This window comes from Ictalurus furcatus, chromosome 2 (genome assembly GCF_023375685.1).
Source record: "Ictalurus furcatus strain D&B chromosome 2, Billie_1.0, whole genome shotgun sequence".
Taxonomy (NCBI): domain Eukaryota; kingdom Metazoa; phylum Chordata; class Actinopteri; order Siluriformes; family Ictaluridae; genus Ictalurus; species Ictalurus furcatus.
The window spans coordinates 4690730-4713255 of NC_071256.1; the positions used below are offsets into that span (position 1 = coordinate 4690730).

Consider the following 22526-nt stretch of genomic DNA (forward strand, 5'->3'; position numbering starts at 1 on the left):
CTCGTAATTGTGATAAATAAAGTCAGAATAGTGAGATATAAACTCGTAATTGTGATAAATAAAGTCAGAATAGTGTGATATAAACTCGTAATTGTGAGAAAAAAGTCAGAATAGTGAGATATAAACTCGTAATTGTGAGAAAAAAGTCAGAATAGTGTGATATAAACTCGTAATTGTGATAAATAAAGTCAGAATAGTGAGATATAAACTCGTAATTGTGAGAAAAAAGTCAGAATAGTGTGATATAAACTCGTAATTGTGATAAATAAAGTCAGAATAGTGTGATATAAACTCGTAATTGTGAGAAAAAAGTCAGAATAGTGTGATATAAACTCGTAATTGTGATAAATAAAGTCAGAATAGTGTGATATAAACTCGTAATTGTGATAAATAAAGTCAGAATAGTGAGATATAAACTCGTAATTGTGATAAATAAAGTCAGAATAGTGTGATATAAACTCGTAATTGTGAGAAAAAAGTCAGAATAGTGAGATATAAACTCGTAATTGTGATAAATAAAGTCAGAATAGTGAGATATAAACTCGTAATTGTGATAAATAAAGTCAGAATAGTGTGATATAAACTCGTAATTGTGAGAAAAAAGTCAGAATAGTGAGATATAAACTCGTAATTGTGAGAAAAAAGTCAGAATAGTGTGATATAAACTCGTAATTGTGATAAATAAAGTCAGAATAGTGAGATATAAACTCGTAATTGTGAGAAAAAAGTCAGAATAGTGTGATATAAACTCGTAATTGTGATAAATAAAGTCAGAATAGTGTGATATAAACTCGTAATTGTGAGAAAAAAGTCAGAATAGTGTGATATAAACTCGTAATTGTGATAAATAAAGTCAGAATAGTGAGATATATACTCGTAATTGCGAGATAAATTCAGAATTGCAAGACGTAAACTCTTAATTGAGAGAAATAATGTCAGAATTAACTCACAACTGTGAGAAAAAAAGTCTGGATTAGGAAATATAAACTCGTAATTGTGACAAAAAAAGGTCAGAATTATGAGATATAAAGCTGCGATTCTCAATTTTTTTTCTTTTCTCCACGGTGGAAACGGGCTTCCATAGAATTCGCCGAGGTCAAAAAAGACTTCGTTCCAACCTGCAAATGAGCACTTACAGTACGAGGTCATTCGAATATGGCATTAATCTCACTGGCACCATTATCAGCAGGTCGAAGTCGAACGGCATTGTGGGTAATGTCGGAAACGCTTAAAGGGATAGTTCACTCAGAAATGAACATTCTGTCATCATTTACTCATCCTCATATTGTTCCAAAACTGTATGACTGACTTTCTTTTGCGGAACATAAAAGAAGATATTTGGGGAAAGGTCTCAGTGTGGTTTTGTTTTTGTTTGTCCATACAATGGAAGTCAGTGGGCACCAAAACTACCATGTCGGTGACCAACATTCTTCAAATTATCTTCTTTTGTGTTGCGCCGAAGAAAGAACTGCACACAGGTTTGGAACGACATCAGGATGAGTAAATGATGACCTGGGCGAACTACCCCTTTAACCAAATTTTAAACTTAAAAAAATAAATCCAAGTCCACTCAGAATTTCCATTTACAAAATGAATGACTTGGATGGCAGCAGAGATCACGTGATCAGTGAGGAATTTATTTATTTATTTTTTTAATATTTTTAACCTTTAAACCTTCAAAATGCTCAGCTCTACGCTTAGAGGAGTAAATTTAGTCTTGCTTGGGATGTGCCAGAGGAATATCATGGACAGGAGGTGTCCTGTAACAGCAGTAGCAATTGCTAAATTGGACACTAGATGGCGCAGTGATTCCTCTTCACTCTTCTCTTCACATTTCACAACTTTAGGAAACAGCAGAAACCCCGAGTATCCGCGCGAGCTGCTTTTAAGCCCCAACTTCTGGAGTTTACTTGGATACAAACACACCATTTTCAGCTGCTGAATGATTTCTTCTCTAAGGTAGGATGCTTTTATTTTTTAAATTTTTTTTAAAAAAACTTCTCCTGGCTCTAAAGTCAGGACTAATCTCTCATTTATGTCATTTTCCCCAAAGACGTTTCCTCCAAGTTGTGCACTGCGCATTTAGTTTATTGATGCAGGCGCGCGTGCAGGTCGCGGATTTGCTTTTCTGTTAGAATTAGGTGTGCAGATTTGTTGTGATGGCTGCGCGTGCATAACAGCCGAATAGAAGGGATAAACAAACAGATATAGATCATGCGCCACATTTGGGACGCGAACACGAGCGCACGTGATCCTCTAACAGGTTAATGCGTAGCTATTCATCACCATTTTGTTTTTTAAAATTTTTTTTTTTATTATTGTTTTACTTCTTAAATGTGTGGACAGAAAATAGAACATAGCTTGAAACACACACACACACACACACACACACACACACACACAATAGCTGTGACAGCTTGAGTTGCAAATGGTGTGTGTGTGTGTGTGTGTGTAGGGCCGGTTCTAGACATTTGGAGGCCCTAGGTAAAATTTATGTTGGACCCCCAGCCCCCCTCTTTAAAACTTTAAAATATTAACTTGATTCATTTATTTTTTTTAAGTCAGTTTATTATAATTTCATTAGAAATTAAATTGACTACAGTTTTGCTTTTTTACACTGTTACAAGTTACTTGCAGTAATTTGTTAAGTAATTTATTTACAGTAACACACCTATCCACTGTTTGGGATAGCAAACAGTTTTGCCTAGTCTATACAGTTAAGGGGGGGGCAATATTGGGGTAGGGGTAGTGATGACTTGATAGTTAAGGCTCTGGGTTACTGATCGGAAGGTCGGGGGTTCAAGCCCCAGCACTGCCAATCTGCCACTGTTGGGCCCTTGATCAAGGCTCTCTGCTCCAGGGGGCGCTGTATCACGGCTGACCCTGCACTCTGACCCCAACTTCCTGACGTGCTGGGGTATGCGAAGAAAATAATTTCGCGAAATTCAAGTAGTTTTCCACAGAATACTTTTGGGGGGGGAAAAAAAAGCCACAGCAAAATCAAGCATTTTTGCCCGCAGCAATCACAAAACAACTCCTGTATGGACTGGGAAGTACTGCTGTGGTGTAAGGAATAACACGCGACAGACTGGGATGTTAGACGAAAAATATTGCGACACTGAAGTGTTGAATGCTTAACCGTCAAGAGCCTAGAGAGCGGTTTAACATTATAAATGCTAATTTAATCCTACTGCGTTTGCACTTGTCATAAGACGTTCGGGGAGAAATTACTTACACTAATTACAGTGTATACTGCTGGTCTTTCATTCAGAAGAAAGGATGTGATGGATTAAAAGAGTGTTAACCCACTTCACATGGAGCTGCCTATCGGTGTGTAGCGGCTGATGGCTTTTATGTGTGAGATGATTGAGGTTTTCCTGTTCAAGGAGGATTTTAACCACAGTCAAAACAATGCAAATAGCACCTGGTGTGTGTGTGTGTGTGTGTGTGTGAGAAAAGGAACACATCAAGCTCAAGTGTTTCGGTTTGTATTAGACGTGCGGTAGCTAGTTCATGTTAGGGATCTCTGTAGGGTAAAGAGCAACTGAGTTTACAGCAAGGATACACATACAACATTTTTTTTTTATCTGATCAGTTTGTATGAAATGCAGTCATGTTAATGCATGAGCGGTTGCTCGTTAAAGAGGATTAACTAATAACATCATTCTTTTATAGTATGGAAAATATGTATGCAGTACTTCCTGTTACGGCCCTCAGATCCTCACGCTTGCCCATTTCTCCTGCTTCCAACACATCAATTTCAAGAACCGACTGTTCACTTGCTGATTAATAAATATATCCCACCCCTTGACAGGTGCCATTGTAACGAGATAATCAACGTTATTCACGTCACCTGTCACTGGTTTTAATGTTATGGCTGATCGGTGTAATTATTAAATTTTTTTTTACAATACATTGGAAGCATTTTTACAAACTCTTCTCGCGCTTCATACAAAGAATTTTTCAGGGGAATAGCACAAAACTTAGCGGCTGAGCTAACTCCTAAAATTTTCAGATGTGTTTAAGAACTTGACACTAGCTGCGTTTACATGGACAACAATAATCCACTCTTAACCCGATTAAGACCATACTCTAATTAAGAAACTACCATGTAAACAGCAATTTGTACTTATCTTAATCTAATTAAGGTCATAATCGAAGTAAGCAATAATCTAATTAAGACGGGTGGAGTACTCCTGTTTTAGTCACATTATGGACGTGTATTACAGACATGTAAATACCTTTATCACATTATGAACGTCGTGAGAGAGTTTTCACCGCATTTTGCGACAGGACACGATCACACACGGCAGTTTTACGGCGAATAAGAGAGTTCGGCCGCGTCCCAAATCGCATACTTACCTACTATAGGCCTGTAGTGGGGAAAAATACATGTATCTCGGCTACTATATAGACGGTAACTACGCGATTTGGGACACACCCACGGCTTCAAGCAGTCGTCTATTAGCACGTATAGCATGACAAATAATTAACTGCACTTAAAGCGTTCGTAAAAATTTTTTTATAAAAACACCCAAAACTGTATACGGTACCATAACGAAGACGAACTGTATGTCGATACGTGAAATTCTGGAGGCACGTCGGACGGCGTGGCGCGGTGACGTAATGACGCGGGGTCTTAATCTAATTATGTTCTAAAACATGTAAAACGGGAACATGACAGGAGTATTCTAAAAGCGACTCATGTAAACACCTTAATCACATTATTATCTTACTCAGATTAAGGTCAGTAATTAGATTAATGCTGTCCATGTAAACGTAGTCAATGACTAGCATTTGCTACAGCATTAGGCATTAGGCCTACAAATGCTAGAACTGAGTCAGTCAAGTAATGCAAGAAATGTTAGAATATACTCGGGGGATAAAAACTGAAACCTTGTATCAAAATATTGCAACTGTGACAAATTACAGCTCATTTCAATTCGCAATTTGTCCTCACATCACTAACGTATGCTAGGTTAGCAAGATTAGCTAGCATGCAGCTTCTGCACCATTTATTTACTTGTTTGTTTATTTAGTGAAGTATTTACAGACGTGTAAATGCTCAAACTATTCAACTATCACTTTTTTTTTTTTTAATGCAACCTGCACACCCTAAAAAATAAATAAGAGTAAATTAATTCAGCTACATGTTGCGTCATGTTTATAAGTCATCTACGAGTCAATTGCAGTACTTTGTTGGAACTTTACGGAGTATTATTATGGTTTATAAAATACAAAGCATCGCTACCTCATTACAAAGAAATAAGCACCGCCATAAAGATCAATAAATACACGCTTTATATTCATAATGGGTGCTAGCATTGCGTTTTCTTTCGCTTCTTTTCTCCTTCTGTCAGGTCTTTAATTCACGGGCCTCCAGGCTGTTTATCACTCTGCTGTAATATTCCTCTTTCCCGCCCGCTCCCACGTCAGATCTTCCTTCCTGCCACTAACCCGGTCAGGCCACCTTTATTTATTTATTTATTTATTTATTTATTTATTTATTTTTATAAATATTCTCTCCATTGAAAAATTGAAAGCCAAGTGCACAAGGAAGGCAAATCGGACAATTTGGTTCAGGCACAGGTGAAGCTGTAGGCGGGAATGATCAGAAGAAACCATAACAGACATTTGCTAACTTTGGCTAACAAACTTGGTTGCTACTGAAGAAAAAAATGAGTGTGATGTGGGACACGTATGACTTTCACCTGCTGTATGAAAAGCTGGACAGAGTGGAGATCTCACTGTTCCTTCATGGTTCTGTGTGTGTGTGTGTGTGTGTGTGTGTGTGTTCCAGAGTTCCAGTTCCAGAGAACAGACAAACAGTGGATGTAACTTCAGGCTTTAATGTGAGATCAAGTGACATCTCCTGACGGGAAGGGCTTGGGTGTGTGTGTGTGTGTGTGTGTGTGTAGAGGTACAAAGACCCAGGCCAGAGAGTCAATTACCTGTTGATGAGTTTACAGTACGAGTACCTCCGCATTCAAATATGCAGCGCTTCAGGAGCCAAAACATTCACTATAGCAGTTGAGCTAACCTGACAGGATTTCTGTGAGGATTTTTAAGTCGTGTCCATAAATGCTTATAATCTTCACTGTTCACCCTATCAGCAGGCGAACCTGAGCTAAACTGACAGGATTCCTGACAGGGAATTTTAAGTTGTATTCATAAATGTTAATAATGCTGCATTCGATTTAACTTGGAAGTGGGAATTCTGAACTAGGACTTTTCAAGTTCGGCGCACGCATGCAAGCTACAAAGTAGGAAAAGACTGGACGCCTTCATGAAAGTGTGTGTTTTGTTATTAACGAGCTAGCTAGCTAACATTAGCGCTCATGAGTTCATATGTACGTTCTCAAGACACATGAATTGTACGGCCAAGTATGTTCTAGATTCAACCGACTGTCTGTTTGATGTAAACAAATAGAATTTCATAGTGGAAGGTAGTCAATTCTGAGTTACGAGCTTTAATCGTATCATGGTGCGTTCAAAGTCATGTCGGAAAGATCGTATTTACGAGTTGAACGCACGTGAACGTTAGGGACGTGTCAGTAACAAAACATGGTGGGATCAACGGATGCAACGGCTGAAATTTTCAGTGAATGCCATCTTGCGTCGACCAACGTAACTTGAACGCACCTGACGTCGCAGTTACGACTTCCCAACCCGTAAATACGAACTTCCCAGGAGGACTTGAACGCACCATCATAGCCTTTATCACGGCTAATTCTAGCTAACAGGCAACTTGAGTGAAAGTGACAGGATTTTTAGGTCATATTCATAACTTTAATTTCTAACAACATCAACAGGCAAGCATGAGCGAATGTGACGGGATTTCTCAAGTCATATTTATGACGGTTTAGACTCTTCACTCCTAATGTTTGCTACGGCTAACAGAACAAGCTAAACTGAAATATGGCTAAACTGTTTATCTTTTTAAAATCCAATCCACGGTAGTTGTCGTACAGAAAAGCAAGACCATACCCACAAATTATGTTTGATGATATTTGATTGTACGCTTACGAGAACTATACATGACTAACAGTGTTTACATTATCTACATTATCTGTACTAACCACATTACACACACAGTGCTACTGAGTCATAGCAGGATGTAATTTAAGCCCCTCAAACTCTGAATCCGGGTGTAGATCAGCTGCCCCGAAGCACGAAAGCAAACCACAGAATTACACAATAGAGTCTGTAAAGATGGAAAGGCATTCACACGGCTTTTGTCATTAGGTGTAACACAAATCACAACGCCGCGCGGACATGCAGAATAGAATTTTTTCAAGATGTGTCAAAACCAACCAAAAGCCGAAGATAGGTTTCCTTCTCCGTCTTCACTTTTTGTATAAAGCGATCACTGCTGTCCTGTGATACTCTTAAAGAAAATTTACGATATTAAGTATCTTTAAAGATTACACACCTTATTGGATTTTTATTTATTGCTGCAATTTGATCTTTTTTTTTTTTTTTTTTTTTTGCATTTGCGCTTCACATATGCATGTTTTTTTTTGTTTTTTTTTTAACCCATCTGTCCTCTGCTCTGAACTGACATGTTCGCGGGACCTTCTATCAGATATGCATCCAATCCAATTCAAATCAGATGTGGAAGGATCAGATTTATGTGTTTCTATACTACTAAATCAGACTATAAATGCATTTATGGGCTCTAAAGCATATGTAATAATCTAGAATGCATGGAGAGTAATTATATCATTATATCATTTTAACCATTTACAGTATATGTTGTGTAACATCCATGAAACAAGTTAGTTCTTGTTTTGACTATACCAGTCTGTACAGGATTTCGCTGATGTTTTTTTGTGATCGTTGCGGCTAAAGAGGCTTGATTTTGCTGCTATTTCGTTCGAAATTTGCGATGCAACTCGCGGAGTTTTTGTGCTTTTTTTTTTTTGTGGAAAATTACTTGAATCGGCGGAATTGCAATTCCGGAAAATTGTTTAGCGCACTCTTTTGGAGCGATGTTTGTTGGTAAACGAGACCTTTTAGCTGTACTTACGTTCGACGCATCGAAGAGGGCTTTGGCTGAATGCGCGTTGTGATGACGTCACATGACGTGAGCGGATTATTTCTATTCCCTGTACAGAGACTATGCGGTTTTCACGTTACAAACGAAAGAAAGGATGTTGCGCGGCCAACACAAAATGAACGACTCACTCTCTGAGACAACTCGTGATTCCCGAGTCATATAAAAGATTTGTTTAAAATGAACAAATCGCTCATGAACGAGCCATCACTACGAGACTCGCCCTTGTTTCATAATCTGATAATCTCACATGGAGACTGTACACTTGTATCCAGTCGTTTGCTTTTCCTCTTCTACACCTGTAATGATTTATAACTCCACTCTCCCTTTTGAATCGGTTTCCACTCGAGGATTCTTCCTCATGTAGTCAAGAGATTCGTCTAAATCTACATGCAGATTTCTGTAAAGCTTCATAAAGTCTACAAACCCTCAAGCCCTGAACTGAATAGGGATTAAGCAGTAAATTCTGCAGCCGCCTCGCCGGAGACAAGGGCCAGAGCTGGAGACTTCCAGAACATTTGCGCATTCTCAGGAGAGCCGTTCTTAAGGACCTAACCTCTGTCTGACCTCCCTTAATGACTATACACAGGCTCTTCCCACCCTGCCCTCCAGCATCAGGACACCTTTTTAGATCGGCTGATGTACAACCAGAGAAAAGTTGTTAAAAGAAGGCTCTGGACATCTTAGCATGGTCACGTCATTGTGATTAATGTTCATTTACGTTTTTTTTTTTTTTTCTTCTTCTTCCTAACAAAGAATCATTATTGCTGCGTGCTGAGAGAGCTGTGGTGGACAATATGTCAAATTTCAGTATTTAATATATGAATTTATATTAGTGTGTGTTTTGTTTGTATATGCACACGCATAGGTGTATGTGTGTGTCAGCGCATCAAAAGACAGCCGGGATTTATGTGTCCATAGCAGAGAAAGAGAACACGGGGCCTCCATGTGAAAGTCGGGACTGGGGACTGGGGGGTGGGGGTCTGACATACGGCTCATTAATTCATCGGGCTGTAAAGAGCTGCCAGTCAGCCTGTAGATATGCTAATGCTGCGTGGCAGGGAACGGACGAGAGGAACCGGCTAACACACACACACACACACACAACACACACCCTGCTCATTACCAGATCACAACCAGAGAAGAAACACTCCATTTCTCTCCTCCGATTTCGAGACATTCTGTGGATCTGTGAGCAAGTCTAAATTGGATTTGGATTTCTTAGGACTTCTTAGGTTTTACAGGTAGGAAAGGACCATTCCGGTCTGTCTGGCTTCTGATTAAGCTGATTTACTGTGAACACTTTTGTCAGTGAACGACTGAAAAAGTAGTCTACATGAGTTTGATGTTTTATTTAAAGAAAAGCAGCACAAGTCTTAATGGTGCATGATGTTAAGCACCAGATTGTGGGAAGCCCTTCTTCCGCCACCGGAGAGTAAGAGTGTGAGAGAAGAGGTCATCTGGTCAGGGCTGATTAACACTGTAAGAGCCGGCAGCGGGCTGAAAATCCCCTAAGGATCCTTGAAGCCACAGTTCAACTCATTGTTTGCTTGCTTTATTCACAGCTTATTTTGACCCTGAGAGAGAGAGAGAGAGAGAGAGAGAGAGAGAGAGAGAGAGAGAGAGAGCGCATGGTATAACAGGTATGAAGCAAGGCAAGAGTGTATTTTAAATGACTTTGAAATGACCATTATTGCTTAAAATGTTTAGTAAAGTGATGTGTAAGTTTGTGAAGAGTTTTGAATTTTCTATATTTCTGCATAAATATGACGTAACACATCATGTGATTTTCACACAAGTCCTAAAAGTAGACAAAGCGAACCCAATGAAACTATTAGCAGTCATTAGCGATTAATCTGAAGGTGAATCAGGTGTTTTCAATCAATGGGATGATCTTCAGATGTGAGTGAGCGCCCATTTTTATTTAAAGAACAGGGATCTACGAGAGTCTGATCTTCACGACACGTGTTTGTGGAAGTGTATCATGGCACGAACAAAGGAGATTTCTGAGGACCTCAGATAAAGAGTTGTTGAAGCTCATCAGGCTGGAAAAGGTTACAAAACCATTTCTGAAGAGTTTGGACTCCACCGATTCACAGTCAGGCAGATTGTGTACAAATGGAGGAAATTCAAGACCATCGTTACACTCCCCAGGAGTGGAGACCAACAAAGATCACTCCTTTGTGATCAAGACGTGTAATAGTCCACGAGGTCACGAAGGAACTCTAAGCAAATAAAGGCCTCTCGCACATTGGCTAATGTTCATGAGTCCACTGAACAACACTGGTGTGCATGGCAGGACTGCAAGGAGAAAAGCCACTGCCCTCTAAAAAGAACATTGCTGCACATCTGCAGTTTGCTAAAGATCACGTGGACAAGCCAGAACGCTATTGGAAAAAAATGTTTTGTGGATAGATGGGAAGCGTTATGTTTGGAGAAAGGAAAACACTGCATTCCAGCATAAGAACCTTATCCCATCTGTGAAACATGGTGGTGGTAGTGTCATGGTTTGGGGCTGTTTTGCTTCATCTGGTCCAGGACGGTTTGCCATCATTGATGAAACAATGAATTCTGAATTATACCAGCGAATTCTACAGGAAAATGTCAGGACATCTGTCCATGAACTGAATCTCAAGAGAAAGGAAGACAACGACCCTAAACACACGAGTCCTTCTACCAAAGAACGGTTAAAGAAGAATAAAGTTAATGTTTTGGAACGGCCAAGTCAGAGTCCTGACTTTAATCCAATAGAGATGTTGTGGAAGGACCTGAAGTGAGCAGTTCATGTGAGGAAACCCACCAACATCCCAGAGTTGAAGCTGTTCTGTACTGAGGAAAGGGATAAAATTCCTCCAAGCCGATGTGCAGCACTGATGAACAGTTACCGCAAACGTTTATCTGCAGTTATTACTGCACAAGGGGGTCACACCAGATACTGAAAGCAAAGGTACACATACTTTTGCCACTCACAGATATGTAATATTGGATCATTTTCATCAATAAATAAATGACCAAGTAGAATATTTTTGTCTCATTTATTTAAACGAGTTCTCTTTATCTACTTTTAGAACTTATGTGAAAATCTGATGATTTATGCAGAAATATAGAAAATTCTAAAGGGTTCAAAAACTTTCAAGCAGCACTATTTTTAATTCATATTTACTTTTTTTTCCCCCTACTACTATACCTATATCACTTTTAGAACGCATACATATTTTTTTAAATTCAGCATGGAAAGGGATTCAATTTTTTCATTTGGCCGAAAAACGTTTTCAGTAGATCTACGCTCAAATGCTAAAACACGCACAACGAAGAACTAAAGCGGAAAGAATTGACAGTGTTGTATTACCGTAGCGAACTCGTTGTAACGTTATTATTTCAGGAGATCAGGTTTTCACGTGTTTTTCTTGAGACATGTTTAAGGTAACGTATAAAGCGTGTGAATATGTGGTTTGATTTTTGCATTTTCGCGTGAACTAAAACGCCTTTGACTGATCTTCACTGCCGTTTTAGTCCGAGTAAGATTGACTGAAATTAATAAATATGACATGACCGAATACTGACTGAATTTAATGGATATTTTCGTCAGAAGACAAAAACTATTTTTTGACACTCAATATCTCAATCTCAATATCTGAATAACTTTTAAAAATGAAAAGTTTGTTGGTTTTAGAAAGGGTGTACTTGCATTATTACGTCATCGTTATATCAGTGGCATAAAATGGTCTTTAAACGACAGTAATATCGTTTGCCGCAGTTATTTCTGGCACGATATATCGTCCAACAAAAGCGGTCATCCTGACAGGCCTAGTTAACATTCTGTGCCGAATAAATGGATTTATTTATTTATTTTAAACGTCGAATTTCTGCCATTTTTTTTTTCTTTGGTGTTAACGTTGAAGACAGAAATAACAGAGAGAGGGTCGTGTGTCAATATTCATTTTTTTTTCCTTCGACAGCAAGCTGTAAGTGTTTTATTACTTATTTTAATTATCAGTCGTTCTTTGCTGGAGATTTTGGTTTAAACTAAACGAATAATACGGCTTAGTAAGTCTGCAAACAACCTGAATAAGCACTTTATCTGCAGGCGCTGTAATCCAAGCAAACATGCCTTTCTGAATCCTTCTGTGAAGCAAAATGAAAGCCATGCTGTCCCTCCTCGAACAGCTCTGAAACTACTCTCGCCCTCCGGCACGCGGAAGCCACGGCAATCAGCGAATCCATCTCTGTAGCATGTATGTGATGCGCTGTGGGACTGTGATAACGCACCTTCTGCTCCTGCATCCATTACCACCCATCATGAAACCATTAGATGCCCATTACACACCTGGTGCTCCTTGAACTCTAAACCTACTAATCAGGTCCCCAGGGAATAGAGCAGGGACTATAACTCATAGACGTGGACATAGTATATCCAGAGAGATAAAGAGCATAGGCATATGGACACACAGACACACCCACATAATGGCTTATTGCCCGAGAAAGGCTACAGACGCGGTTTTTACTCGATTACGGAAACTTGAGCAGGATGGAAATCAAAGCACAAACTGCACAAATTAGCATTGATCTAATTCACATCTGTGTGACATCACCGCTTAAAAGCAGAGGCCTGAAATAACCGAATCTGGTCACGCAGCTTAAGCGGCTCAGCCCCCGACATTACTGACTACGACCGGGTTATTTCCAACACTGATACTATTCTTTCTAGATTTTTCTTCTTCAAAAAACATTAACGCCTTATTAATATCTTTCGTGTCATTTTGTCAACAGCATCTTTTAATTAAAAATCCATGCTAGTGCTTGCTACACATCTTAACTTCGAACGCACACCGTTTTTGCATTCGAACGTGCGTTTCTATCTTAGATTCGACGATTATTCGAATAAGTCCTAGAGCAGACGAGAGGACGGAAGCAGAGCGGACGGCTAAAAAACGTTGGCGAAATTCACTCTTATGTAAACAAACAGCAGAAACGATCGAAGTCACGTCTGTATATCGTACGATACGTAAGTCGATAACGTAATTATCGTAACAGGAATAATGTTAACGTTAACTGTTCGTGTAGAAAGCTTTCAGTTCCGCAAAACTTAGTGTTGTGATAGCATTTAACAAATGATATATTGTTCACCTTGACTCTACGGCTGGCTGAACAAGCCAACATTTCTGTCTGGAGTTTTCGTACTGTTAGAGAAAAGCCTGGTTGCCTAGCTGCACCCAAGAGCCTGCTTGCTATTGTATGAAGCAGTGTTTAGGGGGACCAGAGAGGGACAACGTCTCCTCCTTAAGACTAATTCATTTTTCTTCCGGTCAGGAGAGGGTCTTTTCAGTCTGTTACCATGGTGCTTTTTTGGTCTGATATGAATGGTTCCTGAAAATGTGATAAAAGAGAATCTGTCTCCGAGCTTCTTTGAATTCCGGGGTGGTCTAGATGATCAAACCGACGGCTCAGTTTTGTTTTCGAGACTTTATCCCCGCTGCTATCCTAGAAATGTACATCCCTGCTAGTCTTTGTTTTGAACAGGACGTTCGTTTTAGGAATCTGAGAGTGTCTTGTGCAATCTTGCTTGGCACAGAGGAGAGCCCTCTTCTGGGATTTCACTCGAAGCCGGTCCAAAGTCCGAAACCGCTGAAAACGTTCTAGAAAGCTTCAACGCTACAGGTTTGGAAAAAAAATAATAAAAAGGATTCCGTAAGTGATCTAGTAAGCTATTCGGAATGAATCTGAATTGAATTCAAATTCAGTTTTGTTTCTCTAGTGCTTTTAATAACACGTAGATATCGTCACTAAAAACAGCTGGATGTAAATTTCGACCCTTAATTCTACAGTAGTTAGTTTCCTTCTCAGAAAAAAAAGGTTCTATGAATTGTGAACTACGTACTCTTTAAAGCTTGAGAACCATCCAGAGAACCATTGAGGTACAGTTGCCTGAAATCTCCAACTCATTGATCTGTTACTCAAAGAGACACCTAGGGCTTTTTCTCACCTGAGCTTTTACCCAGACCGGAGGTTGTGTGCTTGTAAAAGCCGGAAATAAATCCCAGATCCATGAGGAAAAGCCAGGCATTTACATTTACAGCAATTGGCAGACTCCCTTATCCAGAGTGACTTACGGAAGTGTTTTGTAGTCGCTATCAAAACCATATCCTCATGCTAGTTCACTAGATCAGGGCCTAAGAATTCCATCCACCTAAAATTTTTTAAAATATGTACAGATTCAAGTGCTTGATGAAGAAGTCTTAGTTTAAAGACGGACAGCTTTCACACCTGGCTCGTTTCGAGCGTTTGTTTGGGAACCTGGTGCGTTTTCTCCCTTGGTTCAGTTCGTTTCGATACGTACGAACACGGCAATCGCGCTCGAAACAAACGGCCCGATGGCAATCGAACTCTGGAACGGTTCGCTTGCGGTGGGAAAGCAATCCGACCCAGCGGACCGACAAGCCGACCAAAGACGAGGTAAAATGCCTCATTGAAATTTGATCTGGCGAACAGATTACTGAACAACTTTCAAAAAGCGCATAAGGTTTACAAGGTGTTCAGCGCGTGTCCCAAGATGATATGGCTTCGATTGCTCAGTGAAACGTATAAATTAGATCAATTATAATAACTACAGCTAAAAAGAAAGCCACACTAAGCGCGCGGAGCTGCTGTCTGTCCATCTTGACGGATGAGCGCTGTGAGCAGAAGCCTGGAACGTAAAGAGGTGACCAATGAGAGGACGGATTACTCACATGTGACTTGCATAAACACATTCTGCTACGCTTTGAAACGCCGCCTTGTGAAAGTGAACCGAGCCAAGGAGAAACTGCAACGTCGTAACAATTTAAGTCCCGGTTTCGGGGGACAAAAGCACAGATCTACAGGTCTGAAAACGCCCGTACAGCTTATCTGCAGATCACGTCAGGTGAACTCAGGGGTAGTACCATGTTCCACATATGAAAGATATTCACTTTCAGGACTGGGTGTCAGATAACCTGACTCGTTCATCTTGTCACTGGAATCTGTGCACCTTCCTGGAAGAGTGTTCACACTGAGAGCATTAGATAAACACACACACATTGTGAAATCCTACAAAAATTTCATGCAAGAACGGCCCGTGATTGGACACGTCCTGCACCGAGCACTCAGTACGTTTACACGGACAACAATAATGCGATATTAATCCGATTAAGACGCTACCCTGATTAAGAAACTAGCACGTAAACAGCGATTATTGATGACTTTAATCCGACTAAAGTCATACTCGAAGTAAACACAAATGGAATTAAGACGTGTGGAGTACTCCTGTTTTAGTCGCATTATCGACATGTATTACAGACATGTACACACCTTAATCACACTCTTAACGTCGTGTGAGAGTTTTCACCGCATTTTGCGACAGGACACGATCACACACGGCAGCGCTCAACCGTTTGACGGTAAACAAGAGAGCACGGCTGCGTCCCAAACCGCGTACTTGCCTACTATATAGTAGGCGAAATACATGTGTATTAGCTACTATATAGTAGGTAAGTACGCGGTTTGGGACGCAGCCCACGGCTTCAAACAGTCGTCTGTTTGCACGTATAGCATGACAAATAATTAACCGCACTTGAAGCTTTCGTAAAATTAAAAATGAAACACCCAAAACTGTATACGGTCCCATAACGAAGACCAACTGTATGTCGATACGTGAAATTCTGAAGGGAACGTCGGACGACGTAGCATGGGGACGTAATGACGTGTGACGTTAATCCATCTATGTCCTATAACACGTACAACAGGAACATGAAAGGAATATTCTAAAGGCGACTCACCTTAATCAGAATATTGTCTTATTCAGTATAAGGTCAATAACTAGATTGTTGCTGTCCATGTAAACGTAGTCACTGATAGTAACAGGACCAAATGGACATCAGTTTTTTCAGTCGGCAAAAAGTGGGCTGAAACAGTATTTTGCAGGGAATTCTTTTGTGGGAAAACAAAGTGGCATCGATGATACCTGTCCGAAATGAACCTAGAATCTGTCCTGGTTGTGAACCCAAGATTCAGGTCCAAGGTTCCATTTAATTTACTTTATAAAGCGCTTTAAAAAAAAAAAAAAAAAAAAATCAGTTCTACAGAAACGATATATAGATTTTTCAAGTGTCGTGGTGAAACGTTAAATGGTTGTGAGTTACCATTTATGGCATTCATTGCTTACATCTCTTGTACCTCTCTGTACAAACCTCCATTAAAAAATGGGGCCAGAATTTTGACATTCTTTCTTCTGATTGTTTTGGGGTGAAAGCTTTGAATAACGATCTATTCACTAGTTAGCAACAGACTAACTAAAATCCTGAACTGTATCTCCTTGGTACTGCATGTTCCCCTTCTTCTCACACTTCACATGGTTTAGCACAGAAAACACCCCCACCAAACTGTGAGGAAAATGCAGGACTCGAACAACATGGCCTCTGGGGTTAAAAGATAAACGGTGTAGGAGTGTTGTAGAATGGTTTTGCCAAGTCAAAGCTTAAATTATGTAAAGAATTCGCATCAGAGAGAGATGTTCAGGCTTCCTTAGAGCAAGCAATAGCAGTACACGTATGCCTGGAGATTAAGGAGGTATGCGAGGCTTTAAACACGTCGAAAGCCTTATCATCACTGAGGTGATTTACTTCCATGCGTGACAGAAGGGCGACAAAATCAGATATGTAGGTGAGCGTCTAAAAACATGTCTCACTTGTAGCACTGGTGCCTCCTATTGGCATGGAAATCTTTGTGAAACTGTGAGCCTTACGACGTCAAGAGCGGGATATTAAGGCTTAAACTATATGCCGTAATTACAGCTCTTTACATGCGGCCTCAGACTCTATAAACAGAAAATTAAGGGATTAAGCACACCGGGGTTTGGGAGGTGCCGGTTACGAATTGCACATGAAAGACACTAAAGTCTGATGGCAATTTCTTTGTAGCATGTAGCTGTGTAATACTAAGAACAGCTATGTTTATAAATGGTATGACAGGGAAAATGGTGATTACAGTTATCTTGCTCAAATTTTTTTATTTTATCAGGGATACGGAGTAGACTTGATGCACGTTATGCCACAGCGTTCTGTCAGTTGCTGTGGTAAAAGATGAATAAAACACATTGGGACAGCAGTTACAGGAAAATAATCAACCTTGGGGTGGTGACAGTAACTCGCCCTTGTGCTATTATACAACGATCGGCCATAACATTAAAACCAGGTAGGTCCCGCTTGTGCTGCCAAAACAGCTCGGACTTCACCTTCAACGGCACCACGCACTGACGCACGATCGGATTGAGATCTGGGGAATTTGGCAGCCAAGTCAACACCTTGAACGCTTTGTCATGTTCCTCAAAACGTTCCTGAACGTTCAGGGGACAGCGTGGGAATTCTGACCGGTCTGCGGCTACGCTGTGTGTCCTGACTCCTCTCCGTCATATCCAGCATGAACTTTTTCAACTATTTGTGCTACAGTATCTCTTCAGTGAGCCTTGTGCGCCCACGACCCTGTCGCAGGTTCACCGGTTGTCCTTCCCTGGAGCACGTTTGGTAGGTAATAACCACTGCAACACCCCACAAGACCTGCCGTTTTCGGAGATGCTCTGACCCAGTCGTCTAGACTTAACAATTTGGCCCTCGTCAAAGTCACTCAGATCCTTACACTCGCACGTCAACTTCGAGAACTGTTCACTCGCTGTTTAATATATCCCATCCCTCGACGACTACCACTGTAATCACTGTTCTTCACTTCACATGTCGGTGGTTTTAATGTTATGGCTGATCGGTGTATCTATATATATATATATATATATATATATATATATATATATATATATATATATATATATATATATATATATGCTAGTTAAGTAAATGACAGGTCCGTTGTAAAACTGAGTAATATTCTCTGTGCTGTACATTTGCTGTAAATGTAGTAGTTTAGAATGAAATTCTATTGAATATAGGCGAATTTATCGATTTTTGACACATCCTATAATACTCTTTATTAGATTAAATATTAGATGAATTTGGCAGTCCACATGGCCTCTACTATACTCCCTCACACACTCTTCATACATCCTTCCTGTTTTCCACCTCTTTTCACACACACTCACATTTTCTCTCACATTGTGTTTCCTGTCCATCCGCAGGCCCCGGTTGAGGACATGGCTGCTTCCATTGCTCTAACATCTCTAGTGCGTCTCTGCTCTATCGTGACTCTTTGAAGATGAGTTAGATCGGTCACGGCTCACCTCTGCTTCATGAGCCAGCAGGATGCGGCATCGGTGCGTGCACTCTCCGAGCGTCTCCTGGTAGCGGCGCACAAGGGCCAGGCCGACAATGTGGTGCAGCTGATCAACAAGGGCGCCAAGGTTGCCGTCACCAAGGTGAGTCGAATTGACGGGCTCTGGTATGCTTCCACAAAGAGCTTTGCTCAGTGGGGACTTTGTTCTGAACGATGGGTTTTGTAACAGGCGTTGCTCAGTGTGTACACTGAGTGGAAAGCCTGTTGGATTTGGCTATAGCTGAATTCTGGCAAACGAAGAATGACTTTTTGGCCACAGTTATTTTTCTGCCTTTATTCTAGATTTTTCTGCCTATGACATATTTGACACCTCGACTTTACGAAGCGGTAAATATCTCTCACCAGCACGCTGTAGCTAACTGTGATTTGCTCACACGGTAAAATGTCGCTCTTTAAGCAAGTTGTTGGATAGCTACCTTGCTTTTCTCAGAAGCTTACCGTGAGATCATCATCTGAGAAACGGTATTCATCATAGAACTGCTGCTCATCTATTCAGCACCAGGCATGCCAGGTACACATATTACACACCTGCTCCAAGCTCCAGGTGATACTGGAGCCAGGATATAAATCACAAATACTATATTGTGATATTGCATCATATTGGATCTGATACATAAAAAATGCACACTTGATTCATTTCTCTTAGCAGGTTAGTTATAAATCACCTAAATGAGCTTACTGTATGATTTATTTTTTTAATGAATTTAGTTTCAAATGAAGTAAGAGGGAATGTGTGTAGAAGAAAAGAGAGGAAAAAGGTGTGTGTGGGGCTGCAGGACGAATACAGGACGGACTGAGATAATGTTCAGTGTCTCAGTGTTGGGGGTCACCCCGGGTCACATTGCTGTAGCTATGGTGTCTTTGTCCTTGGAACCCGCCAGGGGCCTCCACCTGAAATACGACAGGTGAAAATGGCAGCCCTCCAAAGCCAGGTCAAGGAAAACCAAACACAGGAGACCAAATTGCTCTTGCCACGCCTTGAAACCCCACACAGTATGACCTATAACGTGGAAAAAAAGAACCAGCTTTTCTATTCGTTCAAAGCTAGGATGGGAATTTCACCAGTGTTTCTAATAGGAAATCCTAGTTAATAGGTGTTGACTGGCAGAGGTGCCAAACGGTCTGAAATTCTGAACGTGAAAGTGCAATTTAATATACTCGACAACAAAATAAATCAGTACTCTGGTAAAAGCTGAAGTACAGCTTGAAACTCTTCAGTCGGTTTAAAGTAGGAAATTCTAAACTCAGTAAAAATTGACAGTAAAAGTACAAGAAAGTTTCACAAAAGGAAAAAAAACTGTTTGCCTCAATTCAAATCACATACGGATTTTAATGACTCATAAGTTTGTGCCCCTTTCGTGAAGAAATCAACACTCAGGCTAACTAACAATAGCTTTATTCTTATTGGCTAGAATGATATAACTGACAGTACTAATTTAGCCGAACGCAAATAGCTAGCTGTCTGTAGCATACATAGCAGCAGGTAGATTTTTCGTGATGGGCGTTTGACAGCATTCACATCGTCATCTGTTAAATTCGTTAGGAATTTGGACTCCTTGAAGATATCTGATGCTAAAAAGTGGCTTTATGAATACAAATCTACCATTATAGAGAAATGTAGTAATGTGGTGTTTGGAACTGTAATGAGTAGAAAGTAGAAATTCCTCTTTTGAAATGTAAAGTAGTATAGAAGAAGGTCAATCGTATAAGAACAGAATATCTGAAGTACAACGCCAGTTCCGAAAAAGTCGGGACAGTATGGAAAATGCAAAAAAAAAACCCCCAAAGGAGTCATTTGAAAAATCAGTTCAAACTGTACTATATTGAAAACACATTATTAAGACATTGTTTGATGTTTTACTTTGTGAATTTGATTTATTTTTGAAAATATACATTCATTTCAAAGGTGATGACTGCAACACACTCAAAAAAAAAGTAGGGACAGTCGATTGTTTACCACGGTGTAACATGAGCTTATCTTTTAATAACACTTATTAAGAGTTTGGACGCTGAGTGAAGACACCAACTAGTTAAGTTTAGCAAGCGGAATTTTCCCCCATTCATCCATTAGGCATTTCTTAAGCTCGCACAACTGTATGGGGCCTTCGTCGCCTTATTTTGCGCTTCATAATGCGGCACACATTCTCAATGGGAGACGGGTCAGGACTGCAGCAGGCCATGCTAGCACCCGCACTCCCTGCTTACGCGACTATGCGCTTGTAGTCCGGGCAGAATGTGGTTTGGCGTTGTCCTGCTCTGGATGAGAGCATATGTTGCTCCAAAATGTGTACATATCTTTCTGCATTAATGCTGCCCTCACAGATGTGCAAGCTACCCATGCCATGGGCACTGACACACCCCTATACCATGACAGACGCTGGCTTTTGGAGAACACAACGGCTGTTTTGTCCAAAAATTATTTGAAATGTCGACTCGTCGGACCACAAAACACGTCTCCACTGTGCTACTGTACATCTCAGATGAGACCGAGCACAAAGAAGTGGGCGGAGCTTCTGGACAGTGTTGATGTACGGCTTCTGCTTTGCATAGTAAAGCCTTAACTTGCATCTGTGGATGCAGCGACGAATGGTTTACCAAAGTATTCCCGAGCCCATGTCAGGATATCCATTACACACTCATGACGGTTTTTAAGAAAGTGACGTCTGAGCGATCGGAGATCGAGTGGTTTTCGGCCTCGCCCTTTACCCACCGAGATTTGAGCGGATTCCTTGAATCTTTTCATTATATTGTGCGCTGTAGAAGGTGAAATACCCGAAACCCTACCGATTTATATCAGGGGAATGTTGTTCTCAAAGTGTTGGATTATTCGCTGACGCATCTGTTGGCTGATCGGCGAGCCTCGACCCATCCTTCCTCTTGAAGGACTAGGCCTTTTTTTGGAGTCTCCTTATATACTATGATTAGACGATTACCTCACCTGTTTCACGTCACCTTCTTATTTCAACTCATCACATCGCTATTAGTCCTAAATTGCCCCGTCCCAACTTTTTTGGAACGTGTTGCATACATCAATTTCAAAATAAACGTTTATCTTTAAAAAAAAAAAAAAAAAACTATCCAGTTGATTAGGTAAAACATAAAATACCATGTATTTCTGTTTTTTTTGTTGAAATACAAGTCAAAGTACATTTACAAAATCACTCCTCTTTGGTTTTTATTCGCATTTTCCATACTGTCCCAACTTTTTCAGAATTGGGGTTGTAAGTACAGTAGCAAAAGTACTTCCTGTACTGACTAGCATTCTGTAAAGGATGCCATGCTAACCTGCTCCCGTTTAGCTTTCATTATTAATCACGAGAAGGTTAGCATTTTAGAAAAGTGCATTTTAACCAGCATAGAGAAATCTGAAAAACATCATTTAGATGAGTAAGAAAGCGCAGTGATAATGAAGATGGTTTGTCCTAAATAGTAAAAAACAAACAAACAAACAAACAAAGTGTCCAGTACATTCTGCTTATGCTAACATTTCCGACAGCAGTTAGCATGAGGGAAAATAGCTAAGAGCTCCTGTTAACTGTTTCAACGCTTTAAAACCATAAAGAACACTGAAACTGATCAGTGAATGCTAATGCTAAGTTGTTTGTTTTTTTAAACAACCTCAAAGTTATTACAGCACAAATCTGTTGTGTGGTGTTAAATGTATTTTTTTTTAAATGTGTGGGCTATATTCAGTAGCTATTCTATCTTGTAAGTCTCTAGGTTCACTTAGACATTTTGTAAACAATCTCTTTCTCTGTTTGTTTTGACTGAAGATTCATTAGCATAGCAGCTAATCCTGTGAAAGGTTAGATCTGTCTGTGGTAGGACCACTGGCAGGAATCTGTCCCTTACCGGCCGTGGAACCGATAAGATACTCAGTATTTCTGTCGTCCTCGGGTTTATCGGCGTTTGAAATCTACTACCATGAATCGTGACGTTACTTCACAGAACGTTTTGATTCGGTCATAAGATTGAGAACAACAGTAAAAGGCTTCACTCTTTCTGACTGCTTTGCTTGTCCTCTTCATCGTGAACTCTTTTTATTCATGTCCTCATGATCATAGAAATACATTTTACCCCGTTTTCTCTCAATGTAGTTAGTAAAACATCACCACTGGTATTTATCAACAGCAGGCAGGGCCGATATCTTTCTGACATTATATGCCGTATAAATTTG

At 40.2% G+C, this 22526-nt stretch overlaps 1 protein-coding gene across 4 annotated transcripts in view; it reads left to right on the top strand.

Moving 5' to 3' along the window:
• Window positions 1-922: 922 nt before the first annotated feature.
• ankrd6b (ankyrin repeat domain 6b) overlaps window positions 923-22526 on the top strand; it is a 33884-nt gene continuing 12280 nt past the window's right edge. For 2 of the 4 annotated variants that reach the window (XM_053644123.1, XM_053644150.1), the window contains exons 1-2: window positions 923-1959; window positions 18195-18431. In XM_053644123.1, coding sequence (XP_053500098.1) covers window positions 18306-18431 — 126 coding nt within the window. In that variant the 5' untranslated portion in view covers window positions 923-1959; window positions 18195-18305. Of the gene's footprint in view, window positions 1960-5800; window positions 5891-18194; window positions 18432-22526 lie in introns of all 4 variants that reach the window. The other 2 variants (XM_053644131.1, XM_053644140.1) reach the window with 2 other exon arrangements.